This window comes from Vipera berus (genome assembly GCF_964194415.1).
Source record: "Vipera berus genome assembly, chromosome: 1".
NCBI classification, from domain to species: Eukaryota; Metazoa; Chordata; class Lepidosauria; order Squamata; family Viperidae; genus Vipera; species Vipera berus.
The window spans coordinates 358,760,358-358,782,115 of record NC_138202.1 but is presented as its reverse complement, the minus strand read 5'-3'; the positions used below and the strand labels follow the sequence as shown (position 1 = coordinate 358,782,115).

The following is a 21,758-nucleotide window of genomic DNA, read 5'->3' as shown; positions in this document are numbered from 1 at the left end:
AAATATGCAATGTAATGTAATATAGAGTAGAGCAGAGCAGAGCAGAGCAGAACAGTAGAAAATATGGAATACACTAGACTACTATACTAGACTAGACTATAGACTAGAGTAGAGTAGACTAGAGTAGACTAGACTAGACTAGACTAGACTAGACTAGACTAGACTAGACTAGAATATAGAATAGAATATAGAATAGAATAGAATAGAATAGAATAGAATAGAATAGAATAGAATAGAGAATAGAATAGAATAGAATAGAATAGAATAGAATAGAATAGAATAGAATAGAATAGAATAGAATAGAATAGAATAGAATAGAAAATATGCAATTTAATGTAATATAGAGTAGAGCAGAGCAGAGCAGAACAGAACAGTATAGAAAATATGGAATAGACTAGACTAGACTAGACTAGACTAGACTAGAATACAATAGAATAGAGCTGGAAGGGACCTTGGAGGTCTTTTAGTCCAGCCCCCCGCTCAAGCAGGAGAACAATTGCAGTGATTCACTTAACAACTGTGGCAAGAAAAGTCATAAAACTCACTTAACAAATTTCTCAATTAGCAACATAGGTTTTGGGCTCAATTTGTGGTCGTAAGTCAAGGACTACCTGTATTTATGGCACCAGTCAACATCTCAGAAATTAGTATAAAATGTGCTATGCACAGACTGAGGAATTTACTTCCAAGAACATCTCAGAAGTGCCTGGCTGAGAAAAACTGCCATAGTACAATTTTTCAATAAGCCACAACCTCTGTAAGAATGGCTGCACTTCCATCTTTGTGATCTGCAGACAGTCCTCAACTTACAACAGTTCCTTTAGTGACCATAAAAGTTACAACAGCGACGAGAAAAGTGACGTATGACTGTTTTTCGCGGTATCCCAATGGTCATATGATCAAAACTGAGATGTTCGCAACTGGCTCCTATTTATGATGGTCGCAGTGTCCCAGGGTCACATGATCCCCTTTTGCGACCTTGCAGCAAGCAAAGTGCATGGGGAAGCCAGATTCACTTAACAACCCTGTTAGTAACAACTGCAGTGATTCACTTAACAACTGTGTCAACAAAGGTCATAAAATCCACTTAGCAACTGTCTCGCTTAGCAAGAGAAGTTTTGGGCTCAATTGCGGTCGTACGTCGAGAACTATCTGTCATTTCCAACAGCGACTGTGAGAGGGACCATGGAGTCCTAATGGGTGATCACCTGACCATGAGCCAGCCTTCTGCAGCAGCAGCCAAAACAACAAATACAATCCTGGGCTGTATAAACAGAAGCATAGAATCAGGATCACACAAAGTATTAGTACCGTTTTATAAAGCCTTAGTGAGACCACTGTAAGGGACGCTGTGGCTCAGCGGGTTAGGACGCTGAGCTTGTTGATCAGAAGGTCGGAGGTTTGGCGGGTCGAATCCCGAGTGCCGCGTAACAGAGTGAGCGCCTGTTACTCATCCCAGCTTCTGCCAACCTAGCAGTTCAAAAGCACGTAAAAATGCAAGTACAAAAATAGGGACCACTAGGGTGGGAAGGTAACAGCGTTCCGTGTGCCTTTGGCGTCCAGTCATGCCGGCCACGTGACCACGGAGACGTCCTCGGACAAGCGCTGGCTCTTCGGCTTTGAAACGGAGATGAGCACCGGCCCCTAGAGTTGGAAATGACTAGCACGCATGTGCGGGGGGAACCTTTACCTTTACCTAGTGAGACCACACCTGGAATAGATTAGATAGCCATTTGTCTGAAATGGTATAGTGTTTCCTGCCTGAGCAGGCAGTTGGACTAGATGACCTTCAAGGTCTCCTCCAGTTCTATTCTATTCTATTCTATTCTATTCTATTCTATTCTATTCTATTCTATTCTATTCTATTCTATTCTATTCTACTCTAGTCTGTAATTCTATTCTATTCTATTCTATTCTATTCTATTCTATTCTATTCTATTCTATTCTATTCTATTCTATTCTATTCTATTCTATTCTATTCTAAATTCTAATAACCCAGTTGTTAAGTGAATCCGGTTTTCCCCATTGATTTTGCTTGTCAGAAGGTTGCAAAAGGGGATCACCAGGACACTGCACCCGTCATAAATATGAGTCAGTTGTCAAGCATCCAAATTTTAAACATCAGACCAGGGGGATGCTGCAATGGTCGTAAGTGTGAAAAAAGGGTCATGTCACTTTCTTCAGTGCCGTTGTATCTTTGAACAGTCACCAAATGAAATGTTGTTAAGTCAAGGACTACCTGTATAGCAACTCTATTCCACTTTTGTCTCTAAATCTTCTTCCCCCAAAAGGCTGAGATTATTTTAGCTGGACAAATTGTTCCCATTCCTTATTTCATTCAAAGCTTAGCAGCTTTGTCTGGAGAAAAAAAGCAACTCTAAACAGATTAAAACCATGGAAACCTCTATTCATTCTAAAAAACATGTCGGTTGCATCCAAAGGAAATTTAATTCTCACACATGCAGCCAAATCCACTGGCTGACAGAAGGTTTCCTAAAGGCCCGAAGTTAGCTAAGAGTTATTGTAGATAATTAAGGCCTCATTAATTAAGAAGATGACCTAGTTTGAAGTTACTAACAATTCTTTTCAGCATGGAATTTTGTGTAGGGCGCTTCATCCTTAGTGTGACAAATAGCAAATCAGTTCCGGTCTGTTTGATATGGCTTCTGGTCCCTTTAATTTTGGGATCTGTAGCTTAAAAGGGAAAAAGAAACACAATTTGAAATTGATATTTGGGATACAAGTTATCTAAGCAGATGCATTCACATAACTGTTAAATCCTAAAATGCGGATTTTTTTTAAATACACATAACGTTTTTTTTCTGAGCCGACTCCCAAAATGTGGACTATCCTTGACTTATGACGGCAATTGAGCCCAAAATTTCTGTTGGTGCATGAAACATTTGTTAAGTGAGTTTTGCTCCATTTTGTGACCTTTCTTGCTACAGTTAAGTGAATTTTCATTTATTTTATTTTTTATTTTATTTTAATTCCATTTATATCCCGCCCTTCTCCGAAGACTCAGGGCAGCTTACAAGCTTAGCAGTAGCCTTCATTCTATGTATATGCCTGCTTATTAGGGCTTTCGGGGGCCCCCAAGCGGCATTATTACAAAGTCAGCTTATTGCCCCCAACAATCTGGGTCCTCATTTTACCTACCTGGGAAGGATGGAAGGCTGAGTCAACCTTGAGCCTGGTGGGACTCGAACCTGCGCTAATGGCAGGCAGCTGGTGTTACTTAAGGAGGCATTAGCCCACTGCTCCACCAAGGCTTTTCATCCCCTGACCATGGGGCTGCAATGGTCCTAAGTAGGAAAATCGGTCATAAAGTCACTTTTTTTCAACGATCCTGCAACTTCAAATAGTCACTAAATGAATGATTGTAATTTGAAGGCTGCGGTCGAAATGCCGCCATTCTCACAGAGATTGTGGCTTACTGAAAAATTGTTTTAATGGCAGTTTGTCTCAGCCAGGCACCTCCGAGATGTTCTGGGAAGTAAAATCCCCATAATTTCCATCCAGAGGGGCTGTTGCTGGCTAAGAGCGATAACCACTTGGAGAATGTTGGTTTGAAGACTTCACTAGCAAATAGAAACTGCAAGAAGAGTCTGGTTTTTTTAAAAAAAAAAATAATAGCTGTGTTCATGTAACACTTTAGCAACTGTGTAGGCATAAGCTTTGGAAGTTTGGTTAATGTTCATCTTTTCTTTTTCTTTTTTTTTTAATCGTACAAGTTGCACAAACCAATCCCGTTTGGTTCGTTTCGTGTTGCCTGGATGGCACGAATCCAAAAAAGTGGATTAATTCAGTATGCAGACTGGGTGTAATTGCTTGAATGCAGCCATTGTTTCAGATTTCCTGCAACCTCCTTTGCATTTTAACTGCAAGAAGATGGGATAACAGGGCAAATAAGGAGAGTAATAGAAATAATCTGCAAGAACCATGTAAAAAATGTCAGGTTCTCTCTTAATAACCTTTATAGGGATTTGGTGAGGATAAAAAAAAACATCAAAAGAGAGAGGGAGAGGGAAAGAGGGAGTGGGGGGGGGCAAGGCATCTCTTCTGGTCCAAAATGCATAAAGAAAAGAGGTAAAATGAAGCAAGAAGGAATAGTAGGTTTTACAGCCTGCCTCTGAAAGATGCACAGTGAACTGTCTCAAATTTTAAAAAAAGAAAAATCAAAATTTTGGACTGTCTGAAATTTTAAAAAATATATCAAAATTTTGGACTGTCTCAAAAAAAAAAAAAGATCAAAATTGCATGGACAGGAATCCAGACATGACTCATCAGATTTTCAAATAAATCAGTGTTTCTTTATCTTGGCAAATTTAAGTTGAGGGGGAATTCTGGGAGTTATCCACCCATCTTAGAGCATGCTGGCTGGGGAATTCTGGGATTTGAAGTCCACCCATCTTAAAGTTACTGAGTCCTTCGGGAGAAGGGCGGTATACAAATTTAATAAAAGTAAAGTAAAGTAAAGTAAAGTTACTAAGGCTGAGAAACACTGAGGGGGAAAAAAACCTCCTTCCCAGAAAAACTACAATTCCCAGCCTGCATTTGGAGTTCGATCACCAGGAAAAATTCAGCTGGACAGATTTTGCAAATTTCCGCCCAGTGACAAAATATTGCTAGAAGCACCATGCAGAATGCATCGAAATATATCCTTGTTATTGCCGAATTCACTGATGGGCAAAAGTTTTAAGTGGGCAAAAAAGAACTAAGTGGTTTGGGGTTTTTTGTTTTTTTAGCACTCCTAGAAAAAAAATTGCCTCTCGTTTTAAGAATACAGGTAGTCCTTGACTTATGATCATAACTGAGCCCAAAATTTCTGTAGCTAAGCGAGACATTTGTTAAGTGACTTTTGTCCCATTTTACAACCATTCTTGCCTAAGTTGTTAAGTGAATCACTGCAGTTGTTGACTTAATAACATGGTTGTTAAGTGAATCTGGCTTCCCCATTGACTTTGCTTGTCAGGAGGTCACAAAAGGGGATCAAATAACCCCGGGACACAGCAACGGTCATAAGTATGAAAAATGGATCTAAATCACTTTTTTCATTGCTTCTTTCCTTCTTTTCTCCCTCCCTCCCTCCCTCCCTCCCTCCCTCCCTCCCTCCTTCCTTCCTTCCTTCCTTCCTTTCTTTCTTTCTTTCTTTCTTTCTTTCTTTCTTTCTTTCTTTCTTTCTTTCTTTCTTTTTCTTTCTCCCTCCCTCCCTCCCTTTCTTTCTCTTTCTTTCTTTCTTCCTTTCTCCCTCCCTCCCTCCCTCCCTCCCTTTTCTTTTTTCTTTTTCTCCCTCCCTCCTTTCTTTCTCTTTCTTTCTCTCTCTCTCCCTCCCTCCCTCCTTTCTTTCTTTCTCTCTCCCTTCCTCCCTCTCCTTCCTTCCTTCCTTCCTTCCTTCCTTCCTTCCTTCCTTCCTTCCTTCCTTCCTTTCTTTCTTTCTTTCTTTCTTTCTTTCTTTCTTTCTTTCTTTCTTTCTTTCTTTCTTTCTTTCTTCCTCCCTCCCTCCCTCCTTCCTTCCTTTCTCTTTCTTTCTTTCTTTCTTTCTTTCTTTCTTTCTTTCTTTCTTTCTTTCTTTCTCCCTCCCTCCCTCCCTCCCTCCCTCCCTCCCTCCTTTCCTTCTTTCTCCCTCCCTCCCTCCCTCCCTCCCTCCCTTCTTTCTTTCTTTTTCCCTCCCTCCCTTTACTTTCTTTCTTTTTCTCCCTCCCTCCGTCTCTCCTTTATTTCTCTTTCTTTCTCCCTCCCTCCCTCCCTCCCTCCCTCCCTTTCTTTCTCTCTCCCTTCCTCCTTCCTTCATTCCTTCCTTCCTTTCTCTTCTTCCTCCTCCCCCCCCTGCCATTTTACTCCTCAGTAGCTTCTTCCTCCCAGGGCCTGAGGAAACCGGAGTCCTTCCTCACTTTTTCTTTCTTCTTTCTCTTCCTCACCCCACCAATCCTGCCATTCCTGCCTTGAGGCCCCTCGTGTCCCCAGAACAGTTTCATCATCATCATCATCATCACCACCATCATTTATTTATTTATTTATTTATTTAAATTTATTGGCCATCTGACTCCTGTGGACTCTGGGTGGCGCACCAAACTCAGAAAGATAGAAAAAAAGAGTGAAAGATATTTCTGTATCTTTCCCCGCCCCCGCCCCCCCCCCCCCCCGCAGTGCCATTTTCCCGCCTTTTTCTCTCTTTCCCCGCCATCCATCTTGGCTCCTTCCCCTCCTGGACCGTCCTTCGTCTCCCTCCTGATCAGTTCAGATTTAGACTTTTCTCTCAGAAAGGAAAGGAAAGCCCATCTCCTGCCTCAACCATTTTTATTTTCCAGAAACAAAACAGAAACATTCTTGGGATTATTTCAGATAAGCCCTTGTGAGGGGAGCTTGACAGGATCCGAAGCAAAGAGACAGGCAGTCAAGAAAAGTAAAATTGTCTTTAAATCGATAAAGGCTCAGATTTTTCTTGACATTTCTCCCTCCAAACTCTAAGCTGTGATAATTTGTGGCTCCTTTCCACCATTTTTACATGTACCTGAACCAGAGGCTTCCATCTCTCTGAGCCACGGTGTTGATTAACCATGTTTGGACAAGGAAACCAGAACTGGGTTCAGGCTGCAAAGCCAACAATTGTGGCTTATAAATCATGGGGACTAGGTTTACAGCTTTTGTCCAAATACAATTCTGTCTGTGTGTCTGTCTGTCCATAGTAACTACAGAGCCCTTCTGTGAGGAAGATTGGCAGTTTCAAAATCTGATAAATAAAATAAAAAGTATAACTCAATCTATCTTCTATCATCTATCTATCATTCATCTATCATCTTTCTCTCTCTCTATCATCTCTCTATCTATATCTAAATCTATTATTCCTCATTTCTCAATCATTTAAAACTTGATAAATAAAATAAAATATCATAACTAGCTATTATCTGTCTGTCTGTCTGTCTGTCTGTCATCCATCCATCCATCCATCATCCATCCATCCCATATTTATAAATCTCATTCTTCATCTTTCATTATTTTTACCATTATTATTTGTTTATCACTATATATTTTATTTTTATTTACTTATTTGTCAAATTTACTTACTGTCAATCTTACTCTTAGAGTGACTCTATCATTGATCATTAACAATTATCAATCATCTATCTTGATCTTTTGTCTATATATCATCCATTGTTCGTTGTCTTTTATTATCTATTAAATTAGCTGTTCCTCATTACTATCATTATCTATTATCTACCATTATCAGCTATCTAATATTTGTCTGTTATTTTAGTTTCTTTTGAGTAGCTTACCCCATAGCTATATAAAACTGCAATTATATATATTTTATATGCATATGTAAAGTGCATATTATATGTATGTATGCATATTATGTATATTATTAAGCTAAGATATTTAAATTACACACACACACACACACACAAACACACACACACACACACACACACACACACACACACACACACACACATATATATATATATATATATATATATATATATATATATATATATATATATATATATATATATATCCCTAATAATTTTAAAACTGCGAATCCCAGGCATATTTTTACGTTAAAGATATAGATATATATCATATATTTTATAGCAAAATAAATAAATAACTTCATTCTGTAATAACAGCTTTTTTTAAAAAAAATGTTTAATCACATGTACTTCAGCACTGTTTAAAGAGGTAATGCCATCCATTTAAAAGGATGTTTTAATTTTAAGTTCTCTAAATGGAAAAAGGTTGGCTTTTTTTCCAGAAGAGTATCTACAGTATTTTAAGCTCTAGAGACCTGCAGATTTCTTCTCCCCACCAGTTTCTTTTAAGAGAAGACCACTTTAATATTGAAATTATTGATCACATAAAAGCCCCACTCTTGCTATGAAAACTAATCATGCTGTTTTAAAAAAAGCCATTATGTTTAGGTTATGAACAGACAAAAATAGTTTTGTACAACTGTACTAGCAAAACAATATAATGTAACCACTAAATTATTAATTAAACTAATAAAAAGGTAAAATAAAATAAAATAAAAATCAAGGCATTTAAAAAGGGCTGTGAGCTTTTCCTACAGCATATTGCTGAATATTTTCATGTCTTTGGTGCTCCAAAAGTTGACAAGATGGTGCAGATTGGAAGAAATCTAAAGAAACAAATCAAAAAGGCTTAATTTGGTGGCAACTGGCATTAGTTTTCCACTGAAATATCTAGAATAGCTTTATTCCCAAAATATTATTGAGAGCAGAATAGGATTGCATGGTTAAATTATCACAGATTCTGTATTTTTAGATAATGGCAACTCAATGTGTGCAGGAGAGGTCTACAGTAGGAACTTAAAATGCAATTATGTTTTTTTCCAGGTGCTGTTATCTAGAAATGAAGAGGAATTTCACTGACAGTTCTTTGATGCGTAGTACAGCAGGTATTCATCTTTTATTGGGGTGGAATTCAGAATAACAAAGTTGGAAGGGACCTTGGAGGTCTTCTAGTCCAACCCCCTGCCCAGGCAGGTAACCCTGTACCATTTCAGACAAATGCTTGTCCAATTTCTTCTTAAGAACTTCCAATGTTGGAGCATTCGCAACTTCTGTAGGCAGGTTGTTCCACTGATTATTTGTTCTCACTATCAGGAAATTTCTCCTTAGTTCTAGGTTGCTTCTCTTTTTGATAGACTAGACTAGACTAGACTAGACTAGACTAGACTAGACTAGACTAGACTAGACTAGACTAGACTAGAGCAGAGCAGAGCAGAGCAGAGCAGAGCAGAGCAGAGCAGAACAGAACAGAATAGAATAAAATAACAGAGCTGGAAGGCAACCTGTAGGTCATCTAGTCCAACCCCCTGCCTAATCAGGAGTCCCTACACTATTTCTGACAGATGGCAGGCCAGTCTCTTCTTGAAAGCCTCCAGTGGTGAAGCACCGATAACTTCTGAACATCTGTTCCATTGGTTGATTGTTCTCACGGTCAGGAAATTTCTCATAATTTCCAGGTTGAATCTCTCCTTGATCAGTTCCTATCCATTGTTCCTTGTCCTGCCTTCAGGAGCTTTGGAGAATAGCTTGACCCCCACTTCTTTGTGGGCAATCCCTGAGATATTGGAACACTGCTATCCTGTCACCCCAGTCCTTCTTTTCATTAATACCCAATTCCAGGAACCGTTTCTTTATAAGTTTTAGCCTCCAATCCCCTAATCATTTTTGTTCAAAAGAGTTATTATAATTGTCAACCAATGACCAGTGAAATGAGTGGAGTGAGCAATATTATTTAAGGCTTTGGGTTGCAGTGCATGCAAAAGGGGATCCCACACCTCCCCTCTTGCATCCTATTCAGTCAGGAGACAGTTCTGTAACACAGATAGTCCTGGATTTATGGCCACAACTGGGATCAGAATTTTCATTGCTAAGCAAGATCCTTGTTAAGCAAGTCCGGTCTGATTTTATGACCTTTTTTGCCATGGTTGTAATGGTTTACTGCAGTTGTTAAGCCAATCACTGCAGTTGTTAAGTGAATCACATGGTTGTTAAGCGAATTCAGCTTCCCCACTGACTTTGCTTATAATAATAATAATAAAGTTGGAAGGGACTTTGGAAGTCAGCTAGTCCAAGCCATGCTCAGGCAGGAAACCCTATACCATTTCAGACAAATGGCTGTCCAGTCTCTTCTTAAAAACTCCAGTGTTGGAGCATTGACAACTTCTGGAGGCAGGTTGTTCCGCTGGTTAATTGTTCACACTGTCAGGAAGTTTCTCCTTAGTTCTAGGTTACTTCTCTCCTTGATTAGTTTCCATCTGTTACTTCTTGTCCTGCCTTCAGGTGCTTTGGAGAATAGCTTGACTCCCTCTTCTTTGGGGCAGCCCCTGAGATACTGGAAGATTGCTATCATGTCCTCCCTCGTCCTTCTCTTCATTAAACTAGACATACCCAATTGTTGGGTATGTCTTATTGGAAGCTAGCTGGGAAGGTTCACAAATGGGATGCAGCAACTGCCGTAAATACATGCCAGTTGCCAAGCACCCAAATTTTGATCACCTGACCCTGGGGATGTTGCGATAGTTGTAACTGTGAGGATTGGTCGTAAGTTGTTTTTTTTTCAGTGGCGTAACCATGAAAGGTCACTAAATGAATGGTTGTAAGTTGAGAACTACTTTTATTTCTCCCATTCTTCTCTTCCCATACTTAATTTCCCCTGGGAGAAGGAATCCTGATAAACACATTGCACATGGTTTTTAAATTGTGTTAAATCTCTCCCCAGTTGCAGGAGCATCAAAAAGTCAAAATGGTGGCTGTGGTTGTATCATTAAAACCCAGACTCTTTTTTTTTTAATCTTTGCAACACACATACAAAGGGGGCTGGGACTTCAATCGCCATTTTACCTTTTTAAACACCCTCCCACACACATACACACCTCTTAGGGGATGCCCCACCCAAATTTACTCCCCTTACATGGGTGACCGTGTAATCTGGAAAAGCTCAATTCTTATTTTATCATATTTTTCATTGGTGGCATAACAAATGTTTTCTGAGTAGATTTCATGCACTGATCAATATTAATGACAAACTAACCATAATTGTTTGGTTATTAGAATGTGCCAGAAAGCAAAAGGGAAGGTCTTAAAAAATGCAGAGCCTTAGGCATTATAACAAACCTTTATGAAAAATTCACAGAGGATTCCCCTCCCCCCCACTCCATTTCTTCCACCCTACCATTATCTCTCCCCTCCTCTCATTTTTCTCTTGTGCAAAGACTATCAGACACATTTGTAGACAAGGGATCACGGTCTTTGTGCAATCCCTAAAAAACAACTTCACTTTGTGCGGGTTGATCGATGGGAGGAAGGCATTTTCAGCACAAATTCCCAGGATACCTTGAGGGGAGTAACAACAATTACAGCTACGACAGTACCAGCAATAAAACAATGTAATAAACCCAAATGGGCAACAATCCACTAATAAAACGTGACCAAACTGTAAATCAGCAATGAGAATAATTATGGAGGGTGTTGAAAATGCCTAGGCAGATAAGAAAGAGGTTTTTGCCTGGTGCCAAAAAAAACGATAAGCAGAATGGACACCCTCTCAATAGACATTAATAACACCGATAGTATTGAATTGGTAGCATGGGAAGTATAGAGTTCCACTGAGCAAGGATGCTTTAGTCATCTTTGGTTAAGGTAATGATAAATTAGGCAGATACATATAAGCAAATCAATTTGTTTGGATACCAAAGGTTTCAATGAGATGCTACAAGGAGTTCCGTTCAAATCCTTTGTATCTCCTGAACGGACGAGATTCCAAATGTGGAGCAGTTCTCCAAACAGGGATCTACGCCTTTCCGATGAACGAGCTGCAGGGTGCCCCTGTCACACCACTGCCACGTTCAAGCAAATTGCATATTGGGATGCCAGGCTGTGAGCTTCTGAATAGACAGGTAGTCCTCAACTTACGACCACGACTGAGCCCCAAATTTCTGTTGCTAAGCAAGACCGTTGTTAAATGAATTTTGTCGTCCCGTTATGCGACCTCGCTTGCCACACTTCTTAAGGAAATCACTGCAGTTGTTAAGTTGGTAAACACCGTTGTTAAGCGAATCTGGCTTCCCCATGGGCTTTGCTTGTCAGAAGGTCGCCAAACGGGATGACATGACCCTGGGACAGTACAACCGTCATAAATATGAGTCAGTTGCCAAGCGTCTGGATTGCGATCACGTGAGGATGCTGCAATGTTCATAAGTGTGAAAAATGGTCGCAAGTCACTTTTTTCAGTGCCATTGTAACTTTGAACCAAAGGTGCTTTTTCAGGAGGCAACCCGACTTTCTTGTTTTTCTTTGAAGACATTTCGCTTCTCCAAGAAGCTTCTTCAGCTCTGACAGGAGGGTGCAGACAGCTGGTCTTTTGCCTTCTTTTAGAGAGCCATTGAGGCCACCTGGGGGTTTACCTGTGTCCTCAGGGTCCACCTGAGTGGTGCCAATGGGTGTGGAGCCTTCTTGGACCTGCTGAAAGGGCTGTGTGTTGTGGCGCTGTGCTTTCTGCAGGAGGTTTTCTGCCCTGTGTCCCTTCACTGTTGAACACCATTCCCCGCCATCCAGTCAGAGCTGAAGAAGCTTCTTGGATGAGAAGCGAAATGTCTTCAGAGTTGGGAAAAGCTACAATACTGTGAGTTAAGGTGGGTGGAGGAGCAAAGTAGCTAAGCCCTTGCTGATTGGAGCCTCTTTGCTTTTAAAAAAACAAGGATGTCCAATTGCCTCTTGAAAAAGCTTTGGGACAACCCTGACCTGAAGGACTGAGAATCTCCATAGACATTTAACTATGAACACTAAATGAACTGTTGTATGTCAAGGACTTCCTGTATAGATTATTGCACCAAAAGCATTAGCCATTTAATAATTAGAGAGACGCGGTGGCTCAGTGGGTTAGGACGCTGAGCTTGTCGATCAGAAGGTCGGCAGTTTGGCGGGTCGAATCCCGAGTGCTGCGTAGCAGAGTGAGCGCCTGTTACTCGTCCCAGCTTCTGCCAACCTAGCAGTTCAAAAGCACGTAAAAATGCAAGTAGAAAAATAGGGACCACCATGGTGGGAAGGTAACAGCGTTCCATGCGCCTTTGACGTCTAGTCATGCCGGCCACATGACCACGGAGACGTCCTCGGACAAGCGCTGGCTCTTCGGCTTTGAAACGGAGATGAGCACCGGCCCCTAGAGTTAGAAACGAGTGGGGGAACCTTTACATTTACCTATTTAATAATTGTGTTTTTATGTTGCCACTTCAAACCTTAGGCTGTCTTCCGGTTCCTCTTTTCAATCAGAAAAAAAGGACCAAACAACCTCTCACATCAAACCCGCTTAAAAATGACCTAAGCAGTAACAATTCAGCTGATCAATTCAATTTCTCGGCCATGCTCGCAGGTGAGTGAGTGGTGGACTGTGCATTTCTGGAAATACACCTTTGTTGCAAAAAAAAAATTCTAGCCTTGGGTTAAAATTTCCCTTGCATTTAAATTATAACTCTTGTAACTTTACACTTTTTATTTTTGCTTTTTAACTGTTAAGATTTCAGGTCTGTGTGTTTACAGGAAGGAATATTCTTTAATGTGCTTCTGTATTAATGCAAAAAAAGAAAAAAATTATCCTTTTCTTTATCCTTGAAAAGACATCTATAGACATTTCTGCCAGAATTAATTATTGGAATAATAATTAGTTCTATTCTTATTGAGAGAGAGGGGGAAGGGGAAAAGTGAAAAGTTTTCACCTTGCATTTGCCTCATGTCTCTACAATTGCATATTTGAAAAATGTAAATGTATAATAGGACAACCATAAATATCACTGCTAACCCAGCTTTTTCCAAAAGGACATTTACTCACATCCCATCCATGCCTTGAATTAAAATTAGAACTGAAAGATGATACAAGTATCATCTTATAAAATAGGTTATTTAGAGGGCTGAGTCTATCATGAGTTATTAGCCATCTTTACAGGCAGGTTTTTTTTCTTTCCAATTTCCAGAAGCTGGGGGTAAACAATATGAAATACAGAATAACAGAGTTGGAATTTGAATTTGAATTTTATTGAATTTATATACCGCCCTTTCCCGTAGGACTCAGGGCGGTTTACAGGGTAAAAACAAAAATACAAAAATTAAAAACAATTAAAAAGATTAAATTAAATCCCTGAAGAAATTAAAAAAAAACCCAGTTAAAACTATCAGCCTGGGCTGGACAGCTTGAAGAGCCAGGTCGGGGCAGTCCTGAGTTCCACCGGCAATTGATTCCATAGGGCAGGCGCGCCCACCCACAGAGAACGCCCTCCCCCTGGGGATCGCCCGCTGGCATTCCCTGACCAGCGGGACCCTGAGAAGACCCTCCCTGTGGGAGCGCACAGGACGAAGGGAGCTTGATGCCGGCAGCAGGTGTTCCCTCAGATATCCTGGACCCAAGCCATTTAGGGCTTTATAGGTCATCACCAGCACCTTGAATCTCACCCGGAGGGCAACCGGAAGCCAATGCAGCTCACGGAGTAGAGGTGTTACATGGGAGTATCGGGAAACCCCCATCACAACCCGCGCGGCTGCATTCTGCACCAGCTGAAGCCTCCGAGTGGTCCTCAAGGGCAGCCCCATGTAGAGAGCGTTGCAGTAGTCTAACCGGGACGTCACGAGCACATGAGTGACTGTGCGTAGGGCATCTCGGTCCAGGTAGGGCTGCAACTGGCGCACCAGGTGAACCTGGGCAAAAGGGACCTTGGAGGTCTTCTAGTTCAATCCTCTGCTTGAGCAGAAGACCCTATACTGGGGGTCCCCAACCCCAGGTCTGTGGACTGTCACTGGTCTGTAGCGTGCCAGAAACGAGGCTACCCAAACAAGCAAGTGAAACCACATCCAGGGGTGCAAGCAGCACATGTAACCACACCCGCTGCGGTCCGTGGAAAAACGTCTCTCCATGGAACTAGTCTCTGGTGGCCAAAAAGATGGGGTTCACTGCACTACACTTTTAAAAGTTAGGCCATCCTTTCCCATCCAGATACCCTCCAGATCAGGGGTCTTCAAACCTGGCCCTTGTATGACTTGTGGACTTCAACTCCCAGAATTCCTCAGCCAGGCATGCCTGAAGTCCACAAGTCATACAAGGGCCAAATTTGAAAACCCCTGCTCCAGATGGTTTATCTCTTTGGATTGGGAATTCTCATGGTTACAGTCACATCTTCTCTGAAGCTCTTCAGATTGGAGACAGCTGCATTAAAGGAATCACTTATGGATAAACCTGTCAAAAATATAGACGGCAGACAAGGCTTTCTGGAAATAGAATAAAGCATAAAGCAGAGGCACCAGCAATAGATCCATTCCCTTAAAGCAATGTTTTGCAACCTCAGCAGCTTTACGATGTATGGACTTCAACTCCCAGAATTCCCTAGCTCTACTGAATGGGGAATTCCAGGAGTTGGAAGTCCACATATCTTCAAGTTAACAAAATCAAGAAATACTGCCTCAAAACTCAGGTAATCAAAAATTCAGAAGTGGAGCACTAAGTCACAAGGAATGGTAACAATGCACATATAACACAGTCCACATTTTCTTTTTTCATATTGGATCAGGACCTTGATTCAAACTGATCATTCTGTGTCCAAAAGATCATTGTCGATTTCAGGAAAGGCAGGCACAGCCACATTTCTCTGTCCATTAATGATTCACCTATGGAGAGGGTTACCAGCATCAAATTCCTGGGTGTGCAGCTAACGAGTAGGCTGGCTTGGTCGCTCAACAGCGAGAAACTGGCGAAGCGGGCACAGCGGCGCCTGCATTTTCTGCGTCGCATGAGAAAAGCACATCTTCCTTCCCCTGTCCTGACCACTTTCTACAGGGGGACGATCGAGAGCAGCCTGTTGTACGGCATCACAGTCTGGTTTGGAAGCATCCCTGCTTCGGACAGGAAGGCGGTGCAGAGAGTGGTGAAAAGATCCTTGGCAGTTCCCTCCCTCCCATCCAGGACATGGCACATGTTCTGTACCAGCCTGCTACCGGCCCTGCAGAAAAGGCAACCCCTTTATAAACGGCAAGAGGCTGGAATGACGTCTGCCAAATTTATTACTACAAAAAACAAACAAGACACGAACCAAGATACAGGAGCTTTGAAACACTATCTGAGCGGTTGCTTTCAGCAAACCAGCCCTCCCCAAACATTCCCTTTATAAAGAGTTCAGGGCGTGGCCTCTCTCTGCCTCCTTCCGAGAAGCCCCACAGCCTTCCTCTGTTTACTCCTACTTGACTGCCTCCTGCGTCGGGCGTCCTTGAACAGGGCCAGCTGTGGGTCATCTTCATCCACGCTGTCAGGCTCACACAGCTGGGTCTCCATGGTGACCACGTGGGAGGGGCCTGCCTGAGGGCTCTCATCAGCAAGATCTTCAACCCCCTCAGCAAGGTCTTCAACACCCCCCTCCTCCTCTGATTCGTCCGACCCAACTGCCGAACCCACAGGCTGACCCTGAATCACAACAGCACAGAAGCGTTGCTTGAGTAGGGTCCGCAAGATTGTCTGGGACACGACACACCCTCTTCACGACCTGTTTTCCTTGTTCCCTTCTGGGCAGAGGGGGCTTCATGGCATCCGTAGCAGAACATCCAGATTCAGCCACAGTTTCATTCCACACAGCATTAACCTTGTGAACTCTCAAGCTTCCTCCTTCCGTTGTATATTCAAGATGGACAGGGTTTAATATTCATATGTATATGTAGGGGTGTAGGTCTATACATATGTTGTATGTAGTATGTTTTAGGTGTGTGTCATGGATGTGTTTCACTTTGAGAGCGGGCAACTAAATTTCATTTTTGATGTGTGTCGTTGTGCCCATAGTAAAAAAAAAATGGCAATAAAGGTTATCTTATCTTACCTGATCTTATCTTATCCTTTGACTTTTTTCAAGATTTCGGATGGGAAACTGAGCAGCCAGAACCGATCCAACTGCAGAAAACAGTAGGCTTCGAGTATGTAGGTCCCACATCTTTATATTCCTGAAATCAAATGTATTTCCTGGTTATGGAAATCAATACTGCATGGCTACAGGTAGCCCTTGACTTACAAGCATTCATTTAGTGACCATTCAAAGTCACAATGGCACTAGAAAAAAAATCTATGACCTATGACCATTTCTCATGCTTACAACCATTGCAGCATCCTTGTGGTCATGTGATCAAAATTCAGCCGCTTGGCAACCGACTCATATTTATGACGGCTGCAGTGTCCCAGGATCACGTGACGGCCTTTTGCGACCCTTTGACAAGCAAAATCAATGGGGGAAGCCAGGTTCCCTTTGACTCGTTTTAAAAACTGCAGCGATTCACTCGGCAGCCGTGGCAAGAAAAGATTATAAAATGGGGGCAAATCTCAATGAAGGGCTGTCTTGCATAGCAACGGAAGCGTTGGGCTCCATGGTGGACGTAAGTCAAGGACTGCTTGTATACTGTATGTAGGTTTTAATCTTCTCCATTCACGGTAATGACTAAACCCTTTTCTCCACAGCCCAACAGAGCTTGCTGTGCCATCTTCTTTGTCAGGGCAAAAACACACATCGAAGCCGACAGTGCCTCATGCAGGAAGCAACCTGAATAACTGGAGGTGGGTGACGACAGTCTCCAAAAGGAGTGTCAGTGCACAGTTGATGCCATCATTTGTGAGCTCCTGCAACCGCATCCCTTTCTGTCCGATCCGCCTTTCGCGGCTCTGCCGATCGCTTTTAATTCTCAGATCAGCCCTTTTGCCAGAAATGAAAGGGAGGGGAATAAAAAACAAATCTTACAAACTGGGTAGGAGGGAGAGCATTTGACCCCAGCGCACACATCACCACCCAGCCCGTAGCGATTCTACCCTCCTGCCCCTTGGATTCTATTTTTATGCCAGCTTGTTCCATGTGCTCCCACTAGCGCCACCCCACCCCTCCCAGCCCTTATGTCAACGCCGCTCACAATGGATGTTTTTGCATTGACAACAGATGGAAACGTAGCCATCTTTTTCCCTTTCGCTTTTAGACTTAGATGATGCTGGGAGGGGTGGGGGGATGTGAACGAGAGTCCAGCTAGACATAACAACACTAAATGTAGTGTGAGAATCAAGGTGACTGAGCCCAGAGCTGATAGTGTATTGGCGGGCTGGAGAGCTGGAGGGGAAGCCCGGGCTTCAAGCTAATTGGGGAATGTGATTTATGACCGTTAATTGGAGGAGGGAATTGTGCTTTCATACTATATGCCCAGGGGAGGGGAATTGAGTTTTTGGGCTTCGATTATGGAAGTGCCGATATTATGCTACTCAAATAAAAGATCCTTTAAGGCAGACATGTCAAACACAAGGCCCGGGGGCCAGATCCGGCCCGCGAAGTGATTTCATGCGGCCCGCGAAGCCATCCTGGAAAGAGTGAGGGAACGGCCCCCTCTGCCTTGGCCCTGGCCCAGAGACCCTCCTTCCGCCAGAGACCCTCAGATCTGTCCCACTCCTGCCCAGGCCCCCATAGGCACCCTTGATGCCAACCATGTAGAGCTGGCCACGCCCACCCAGTAGGCCATACGCACTCTAGCCACGCCCACCCAGTAGGCCACGCCCACCCAGGCCATACCCACCCGGCCCCCTGAGGGCAACCGCAATGCTGATGCGGCCCTCAATGAAATTGAGTTTGATACCCCTGCTTTAAGGTAAACGATGCCTCAAAGTTCTTTTGAAGAGTTTCATCTGTCGGAACCACGACACCACACCTATCTTAATAAAGACAGGGAGGATTGTAATATATCTGGGGATTCAGCAAAGAGTACCCAAAGGATGCCGGGAGCCCTTTTACAAACCATAATACAGGTAGTCCTCAACTTACGACCGCAACCGAGCCCCAAATTTCTGTGAGAAATTTGTTAAGCGAGGTAGAAAGACAGATAGATAATAGATGGTCTTATTTCACTCCAGGCAGGAGGAAAGTACTAATGCTTGGAAAAGAAATGACTTCCCAGCATTTGGCAACGGAACGGAGAGCAAAAAGCTTTCACAACTGCACGACCACCCCGGTTATTGGATGAAGCCTGGAGCCGTGTACCAGAAACCAGCTGCCCTGCCACAGGCATCGGAGAGAAGCAGAACAGAAGCGGCAGAAGACTGGGATCCAGCTGTTTCCCAGTGGCCTGTGGTACCCACAGCCAGGTTCAGAAACCTGCGGACTCAAGATCCCTCCTACACGTTTAAGCACAGCCCTTCCCAACAAATCACCCTCAAGGAAAAAGCTGACCATTTGCAAAAGAACAAAACGATTCAGGTAAAAAAAAAATCACGCATGCCTATATTTTTAGAAGGATGTTGGGGAAATCTCCTTCCAAACCTACTTATTTTCCAAACTGAAAAACAGTCGCTTGAGGCACTTGGTGACTTATATAGATAGTCCTCGACTTACAACAGTTCACTTAGTGTCCCTTCACAGTTACAACGGCACTGAAAAAAAAGTGACTTAGGGCCGTGTTTCACACTTATCACCGCTACAGCCTCCCCTTAATCGTGTGATCAAAATTTAGGCGCTTGGCCACTGGCGTGCACTTATGACGGTTGCAGTGCCCTGGGGGGTGTCATATAAATCAACTTTTCTAATCTTCTGACGAGCAGAGTCACTTAACAACCGTGTTCCTAACTTAACAACTGCAATAATTCACTTAACGACCGCGGCCAGAAAGATTGTAAAATGGGGCAAAAACTCAAAAAATAAGCAGAAAGTTTGGGCTCCATCGTGGTCGTAAGTCAAGGACTAACTGTAAACAGCCACATTCTCACTTAAACTCAGATATGATGCAATCATCTTTGGCTTATCTGTCTTCTTCTCTTTTTTTTCTTGTCCCTGTATCAAAGAAAAAGCCGGCGGGCTGCTCTAAAGCGAAGGAAAAAGAGAATTCTCTCCGAATTTTATCTGCTGTCATTGAAAGCATGAAGCACTGGAGTCAATATTCTAATAAAACTCCACTGTTATTTGAAGTGCTGGGTGAGTATTCCATAGTTAGTAGGATTGTGGGGGCAGTTTTCCAAACCAGAATATTGGTCTTACCTTCCCAAAGAAGCCAATTACTTTTAAAAACAGTTCAGCCAACCTCTTCAGCCTATCACTTTTCCCTTGGCAACAGGGATTTATTTACCACGGTTACAGCATCCCGGAGTGGTGGGATCGCCGTACGCAGCCGTCCCACCCAGCTGGCTTCCGACAAGCGAAGTCAACGGGGGCACCCGGGTCTGCTTAACAATGGCAGGATCCACTTAACAATGGCAGCGATTCGCTTAACAACCATGGCAAAAAAAAAAGTTCACAAAATCAGGTGCAACTTGCTTAGCAATGGGGATTCTGCTCCCAGTGGTGGCCGTTAAGTCGAGGACCACCGGCACTCTCAGCTGCTTGCTTACAGAAATAGCAGCATGTCTTCCAAATCCCCATTTCTGTCAATATATGTTTATCTCCTAGGAGGCAGTCAGCTGTAGTAAAGCTTAGAGGCTCCTTGTACAGCTTTCACTCAGCCCGTTGCCCAGGGCAGGCCCACAGCTGTGCTAAATCTGGGCCTCTTATCATGGCTATCATTTCTAAACCACCATGTCTCTTCTTACAAAAGCCACCGAACGGGGTTTGTCTTCACCCTGAAAAGCTTTCAGACCAATAATTACACTGCATTCTTTAGGTGTTCTGGATTCTGCGGTTACCCCCGGACAATTTGGGTCAAAAACTTTCCTTTTGAGAGATGGAAAAGAAACCGTGACGTGCGTGTTTTATGAGATTGTAAGTGTATATATACATATATGTATATATATTTGTGTAATCTTTAATCAAGGATGTACCTAGGTATGCTGAATCCATGACAACTTACACCAGGGATCCTCAAACGTGGCCACTTGAAGACTTGTGGACTTCAACTCCCAGAATTCCCCAGCCTGCATGGCTGGCTGGGGTATTTTGGGAGTTGAAGTCCACATGTCTTCAAGTGGCCACGTTTGAGGATCCCTGCCATAATCTAATACATAAATACAAGTAGTCCTCAACTTACAACCTTAGTGACCACTTAAAGTTACAATGGCACTAAAACAAGTGACTTATGTCCATTTTTCACACTTATGACCTTTGCAGCACCACCACCCCTCCCATGGTCATGTGATCAAAATTCAGACTCATATTTATGACGGTTTCAGTGTCCCGGGGTCGCGTGATCCCCTTTTGCGACCTTCTGACAAGCAAAGTCAATGGGGAAGCCAGATTCACTTAACAACCACAATAATTTGCTTAACAATTGTGGCAAGAAAGGTCATAAAACAGATCAAAACTCACTTACCAACTGTTTCGCTTAGCAGCAGAAATGTTGGACTCAGTTGGAGTCGCAAGTCGAAGACTACCTGTATAATCAACGCATCCAGGTTCTGAAAGATTCTTCTGCCCAAGTGATCCTTCATAAAGATTTGATTATTTCTATAGAGATCCTAAATTTTGATGATTGTGAATAATACCTTTATTTTGCAACTGGTCAGTTTTATCACTGCGATAAAATTTACCCATAAATCTTTTAAAAGGTATATTAAAAGTGATCCGGTACATTATGTTCACCGCCCTGAGTCCTTCGGGAGAAGGGCGGTATAGAAATATTATTAAATTAAATTAAAATTAAATAAATTGGCAAGAGATGTTTGGTGGTGCTATTTCTACACGAAAGGAGTAACGGGGGGGGGGGGGGAACAGAAATGACTTTTTATTCTTCTTTGAAAAAAAAGGATCGTGAGTTACCCAGATTAATCAGAGGTCGAGTCCACAGGTGCATGGGAAATTACGACGCAAAACGCAAGGTGTTCAAATGTGTTTCTGTGAGGCCAGCAACAGCCGCCGAACAGCAAAATTTCCAGGATTTCGTCAAGGCCGCTGACGGGGAGATGTGCCGATTTGTGAAAACCAGCAACGAAATTTAAATATCTCCGATGCAGAATTTCAGAAATCTTTGAAGAAACGCGTCACTTATTTTCATGCGTCTTCGCTGGAGGTTGTAACACAAAAGGGAAGTCATTCTACAAGTCCTTTTTCCTTCGCCATCGCTCGGGTGAAAACATTGACAAGAACTGCTGTCATAAAAAAAAATAAACTCAGTTTGTTTCTAATATTTTAATACGGGTGGATTATTTTTTCCCCCTACCAATTTAACAATTTAAATTGGTAGAAATCTCCTTACATGGGAAGAGTAGGCACTGCAGAAATATGTTCAAAATTGGATGGAGACCAATTATTATTGCCTCAT

The 21,758-nt window shown here is 42.6% G+C and overlaps 1 protein-coding gene across 1 annotated transcript; it reads left to right on the top strand.

The window, feature by feature from the left end:
* Nucleotides 1–8,373: 8,373 nt before the first annotated feature.
* Nucleotides 8,374–21,435, top strand: SPATA22 (spermatogenesis associated 22; the record flags this gene model as incomplete). The annotated part of the gene is made up of 7 exons (XM_081313253.1): nt 8,374–8,419; nt 12,772–12,900; nt 16,409–16,473; nt 18,542–18,772; nt 19,354–19,483; nt 20,166–20,263; nt 21,244–21,435. 7 exons carry the CDS (start codon nt 8,374–8,376, stop codon nt 21,433–21,435), a joined length of 891 nt encoding a protein of 296 aa, XP_081169379.1.
* Nucleotides 21,436–21,758: the final 323 nt, after the last annotated feature.